The 5936-nt window shown below is 54.1% G+C and overlaps 1 protein-coding gene across 1 annotated transcript in view; it reads right to left on the bottom strand.

Annotated features, from left to right (window-relative positions):
* Positions 1 to 5936, bottom strand: part of LOC105306913 (CUB and sushi domain-containing protein 1-like) — a 185200-nt gene that overhangs the window by 153429 nt on the left and 25835 nt on the right. Inside the window, exons 5-6 of the mRNA XM_023524454.1 lie at positions 5017 to 5116; positions 3972 to 4159 (exon numbers count right to left, since the gene is read on the bottom strand). Coding sequence (XP_023380222.1) covers positions 3972 to 4159; positions 5017 to 5116 — 288 coding nt within the window. The remainder of the gene's footprint in view (positions 1 to 3971; positions 4160 to 5016; positions 5117 to 5936) is intronic.

The raw sequence follows: 5936 nt of genomic DNA, 5'->3' as shown, positions 1-5936 counted from the left end.
GTTGCTAATTATCAAGCTAATAATTACATACACTAGAAATGATGGTCAAGTTAATAATTACCCAATTAATCAATGTCATAGAAAAATAGAACAAAAACTCAATAAAATTATATTCCTCATTTTTCAAACCACATTTTACTGCAGAATTGCTACTGAATTGCTTTCATCTTGGTAAAAAAAAACAGCAGCATTATTTCATACACTTACCTTTTCTTTGTGGATTTTAGTACCAAACCAGAGAAGCTGCTTATGGACAAACCGAGCTTCATCTCTGACTTGCATGTTGGTCCCAGAGACGCGGGCTCACGCTCAGGGAGGGGTCAGTCACAGCTGCGCCAGCCCAGGGCGTTCTCAAGCTCGTGGGGACAGGGGACGGAAGGCACATGTGCACGGGGCTCCGGCCAGCGCCACCCTCACCGGCCAGAGCGCACGTCGGCCTCAGTGGAGACGGAGCCCCGACCCGCAGGGCCCAGCGCTGCGTCTGCCATGCGCTGACCGCCCCGTTCCATCTCCATCGTGTCGGCTGCTCCACGGAGTGAGGGCCTACTACGCGCCAGGCCCCGAGCAGGCACACTGTGTGTCCCGCGCTACTCACGCCGCTCTGCAGGGCGAGCACTGTGCCGGGCCCTTTTTAAATGTGGAGCCTGAAGAAAAGTTACATCGCTTTCGGAGAAGACCCAGCGACCTGCCCAGCTGCGGGGCCAGGAGCTAAGGCATCCGCCGAAGCCTCGTCCGCTCCCAAACGTAAGCTTACAATTGTCTTTATTTTCCTCTCAGGGTCTTGTTGCTGTGTAGCTAATTCCAGTTCTCTTTGGACAGACTCGGCATTTGAAACGTCCTATTTTCGACAGACTTCCCAAGACGTCTGTAAATGACAAAGATGTTTGCACATGCCTCTGCGTTTCGTTTACGCGTCTCGACATTCCCTGCGCCGTCAGCAGCTCCCGGCGGTGACAGGAGCCCCGAAGCTGAGTCCTGCCGACTGTCGCGTGGTCACTGGAGGGGTCGCCTGAAACATCGTCTTCGTTTTCCAGCGTAAAGTTAGGAAACTGCTATTCGGTGCACACGCGCGTGCATTCGAGTGTGCGAGTTGCTCTCCGATTCCGGTATAGGCTGCAGGGTGACTCGAGTAGGTAAAGCGAATGTTCCGGCTCTTTCGTCCGTGCCGGCCGCCGCACCTGCCGAGGGTCTGTGCCCTGCGCGCCGTCGCCGGCCGCAGAGGACGGAGCTCCTCACGCGTGGCAGCGTCTCGGGAGAGTGTGAGCGGGAGGCCGAGTGATTTGATTTGGGGTTGTGATGCCGTTGACTGTGTTCACTGTCTGAGCTGCTCCTTCCTGCCTCCCCGTCTCCCGCTGGGCGCCACCACCTGGGCCATCCCGGGGGACTGCGGGCTCTGAAATCCCCTCGCCCGCCACCCCTGGCGATGCTCAAGGGCACGGCCTCTGCGGGGTCCTACAGGAGACAGCGAGGCCAGCCCCGCCGTCCCCCACAGCAGGGATCCATGCGTCCACGGCAGCCAAGCGGATCTGCCCAGCAAGCGCTGGCTCGATCTATTATAATGATCTACTCTGCTATTTCGTTTATGAACTTTGGTTAGAATGCTACACATATAAATGACTATCACACGTTGTATATTGATATATGTTCCCTTTTAACCAGTGCATATAATTATATGCAAATGTATATATGTAAATGCATATTTATACATTATATTTCTTATAGAAACGTTTATATATATAATTATACACATTTTAATATAGAATGTTGTTTCTCTACTACAGATGTACAGTGATACGTCCGCGTGAGATCATGTCAAACCTTCGTGGCCACTAACGCGGCCGCCGTGAGGGTCTCAGCAAGGACCATGTGCTGCTCTGGGACCGGAGCTCCCAGTCACTCTACCGAAAACCTTCCTGGTTATTTCAAAGGGTACGTGACACTTTGCTAATTCTTTGTAGCGGCCCTAAAGGCCACGTAGAACACGAAGCATTTATTCTAGGCCTAAAAGGAACAAACGCACATGACCGTTTGTTCGTGAGCACCGAGACGGCTGTCCACACGCGGCGGCCTCCCGTCACCCGCAGGGCCTGAGCGCAGGGCAGCTCGGGCGCTCGTCCCGGGAACAAATTCTTCTCTGGTCAGAAAGCGAACATTTCTCTGTTTGCGTCTACAGTGCAGGCCGGTGGCCCTGTCCGCCTTTTGGATCACGTCTTGTTATCAATGTCCTTTGTGTGGTTTTCTGTTCGGTTAAATGCCACCTCCACCATCTTCCGTGCCACTAATTTAGATTTCTGACAGTAAGTTTTTTTAAATTCCTCCAGATAAACCGCATCTAATCTTTTGGTGCCATTTACCCAGCTGTCAGTTCAGGACGTCTGTGACCAATCACGGCGCATCTCTGCTTACCGTCTGTCATACTGCCGAATCAGAGGACTTAATAGCATGGTGAGCTTTGCTGCTGCCCAGGTCCCTTTCGCTTAGGGACACCTCCGAGTGTCCCTCGCTGGGGCCCCGTGGACTGGCCGCCAGGTCCCAAGCCTGTCACTTAGCAAGAGAGCCCGCTGCTCCTTCCACGGGGAGCCGTGCCGAGGAGCTGGCCCGCGTCTGCCCCGACCGTGGAGTCCTGGACCGGCCACTCGCCGCACTTCCACGGGCAGCATTTCAAATGCCAAGAGCTGCGGCCCACAGTCAGGTGGCTTTCTGGTCGCCAGACGCCAACAGAAGAGGCCGCTCCTTCCTCCTCCCCCAGAGAGGCAGCTGCACCGTTACTCACCGCCCGCCCGTCCGTGGGGCCGTGGGCTGTAGAGGCCCCAGGGAGGCAGGTGGCCGGGCAGGTGATGACCCGTGCACACGCCTGTCCTGTGTCCTTTCTTGCTTGCTTTGTTTACTCATCTCAGAGTGGGCGTTGCCACGGGAAATGCACTTCGGCGAGTTCTCCGTAGTACAGAAGCTGTCGTGACACAGCGAACCCTAAAAACTGCCCTGCTAATTAGCCACGAACCCTAACAGACGCCATCCAAAGGCACGGAGACCCCTCTGACTGCTGAATCGTCTACATTTTATATCGAACATTTTCGTAAAGATCAATAAGTTGGTAGATTTTGCTGTTTTAGGGGAAACAGATTATTTTTCTGCTTAAACCCATATAAAGAAATGCAAATCTTTGGAAGCGTTAACAGAGATGAAATCTATATTTATTTTACAAGTCTAATAACTAATAAGTTCAAATAAATTTTTATAAAGCACTCACTCCTGTGAATTGGGGTTTTTAAGTCCTTTTCTCTGGTTCTTTGTAAATTCTTCTGTATTTTCTTTGTTTGGTGAAGAAATGGATTAGAAAAAAAAAAACACGTTTTTTTCTCATGGACCTAAGAGCAAAGTGCTCAGTTAAGGACTTTTTGTTTGGGTGTGTCTGCTTGCTTTCTCTGGCTGTTGGTGACAGAGGTTGGTGGGTCCCAAATGGAGTGGGAGGCACCTGTCTGGTGACCAAAGGAGAAAGCTGTGACCTGGCTGAGCTTCTTGTCCCAACGATGCCTAATGGGGTTGGGGTGGGCGGGAGACAGGGAGGGAAGCGGACGTTTCACACTGAAAGATACTGAAGTTACGCTAAGCCGTTTCCAGGTACTTAACTCTGGTCATCATGAAGAAACAAATTCGAACGTACTAAAACACACCTTAAAAGCATTCTTACATATCATCAGATGCTTCATTGCACAAACCACAGTTTATTTTTGAACGGTCACGAATTTGATCAAACACTTCCTCTCTTACATTTTTCTTTCGGCCAAGGTGGAGAGGTTCCATGTCTGGAACCTTCTCCACTGGGGAGACCGCCCTCCCTCCCCACCCAATGCGGGTGACGTCAGCGTTTACGGGTTAGACAGACGGGCACAAGGCCAGGGAGACACACGCACAGCTTGGACGACTCTGGCACGGATTCATTCACACTCGCACGATGCTGATCACAGTACCTTTAAACTCGATGGCGAAGCCAGACAAGCCCACGGAGGCGTCGCTCCGAAATGCCAGAAAGAGGCTGTTCCCGCTGCTCTCGATCCTGTCCGGGGCCTGGGCACCCTGGAAGCTGCCGATGAGCGGGCTGTTGGAGCTGTCGCCCTCGTACACGTGCAGGAAGTCGTAGCTGGGCTCCATGTTGAAGCTGAGGACAAGCACACGGCCGTCAGGTCTCGCGGCTCGGGGCGCACAGCGACCGCGTGAGCTTTTGTGCGTTTTTTTATAATTAGGACCATCCAAAAGGCAGGTAGAGTGATGGCTTGTCAACATGGCAATAAACAAAAAACATCGACGGTGACAGACGCTATTGTGATCTCACGTAGCGACTACCACGCTCCTTTTGGCCGGCAGTGGATGTGGGCGACAGGGTGGAAAGTCGGGGTTTTGTAAGCACGAGCACGGCTTCCGAGACCCCAGTGGGCGCCCGACGCCAGGACTGGCCCGAACCCTACAGATACCGCTGTTTGCTGTCTGCACACGCCCAGCATTCAGGAGTAAGAAAACAGAACACCTTCAACTCTGCGCCACGGTTAAAGCTACGGGGCGCTGTCCCTCGCTGGCCAAGTCTGGTCCCTGGGCACCCAGACGGCTGCGGAGAGACTAACGGGCAGGGAGCACCTACGGCCTGCAGACCCTGGACAGAGGGACCCGTCACAGCCGGGGCAGGACGGAAAGGGATGGTGCGAGAGACTGCATCCCAGCACTCAGACAGGCAATTTTAAACGTATGAACTGTTTAGTTCTGGAATTTTCCATTTAATATTTTCGCGCCTCAGTTGACCGTGGTTAATGAAAGTGTAGAAGAACCAGGGCACGGGAAGCAGGCAACGCGCACGCCCTGGGGGGGACTGGGGGGCCCTGGTCTGTCCGTCCAACAGGCTCCCCGAAGGGGGACTGGGGTGCAGGAAGCAGGGAACGCGCATGCCCTGGGGGGGGCTGGGGGGCCCTGGTCTGTCCGTCCGACAGGCTCCCCGAAGGTGGACTCATGGGACTGGCTTAGTACGGAGCGGCCACCGGGAACCGTGACCCCCGGGATCCGTCGGAGCTGCCGTTGCCCTTGGAAGGCTTTGCAGGGGCGTCACTGAGCCCGATGACGCTGTGCCCTAGTAAGTGGCGCAGCTAACCGTTATAGGTCATTTTTGCACACTGGACCTACAGCGAGGCCCTGGAAACAAACCAACATGTTCTAACTGTTCTGTCTTGTTGGAGGGACCGCCGTCCACGCATTGGAGTCTGGAGTGAAACTTGGCTTTGCTGATGGTTCCATCTGTGGAACGGGCCTAATCCTGCGAACGCTGTCTGCACAGACCTGTGAGCCTATGAGAGGCCGGCGTCTGGCCCAGCTTCTAACCACGCTTCGTCTGAGTTCCAGCGTGTGAGTGTCACTGGCCCCGCTGAGCACAGGCCGAGTGATGAAGCACCTCCCCCCGCCCCCCGAGGCCCGAGCAGCAGGCGAGTCAGGGAGCTCAAAGCGCTCCAGGCCAGCCATGCTCCATCTTTACTGCTAGTGACCCACCCTGCGACCCCCCACTCCGCCCCACAAACGCCACCTGACTCAGTCTCGCTGGGTCTGGGGAGTTGAACCTGCCCCGCCCAAGACTTGTGGCTTCTTCCTCCTCCTAAGTGCGTCTGCCTGCAGAGCCCCCAGATAACCTCCCAGCACACTCAGATGTCGTATCTCAGACGAAGTCACAGGTCTGTGACTTTTCTGTGACATTGGGTCAGCTAATGATTCAGAAAATCTAAGAGTTGGATAAAGACTTAGAGATTTTCTAGTTTCAGCTTCTTGCAGAAACGTGTGTAAAGTGAAGAGGAGAAGTATTTGTATAAACTGCCTTCTATATTGGGGTCCCCATCCCCAGGGCTGTGGACCGGTACCCTCTGTGGCCTGTCAGGAACCGGGCCGCACAGCGGGAGGTGAGC

The sequence above is a fragment of the Pteropus vampyrus genome, unplaced genomic scaffold (assembly GCF_000151845.1).
Source record: "Pteropus vampyrus isolate Shadow unplaced genomic scaffold, Pvam_2.0 Scaffold464, whole genome shotgun sequence".
Lineage (NCBI taxonomy): Eukaryota > Metazoa > Chordata > Mammalia > Chiroptera > Pteropodidae > Pteropus > Pteropus vampyrus.
Note: the sequence above shows the minus strand (reverse complement) of the source record. Positions and strands in the feature narration are given on the sequence as shown.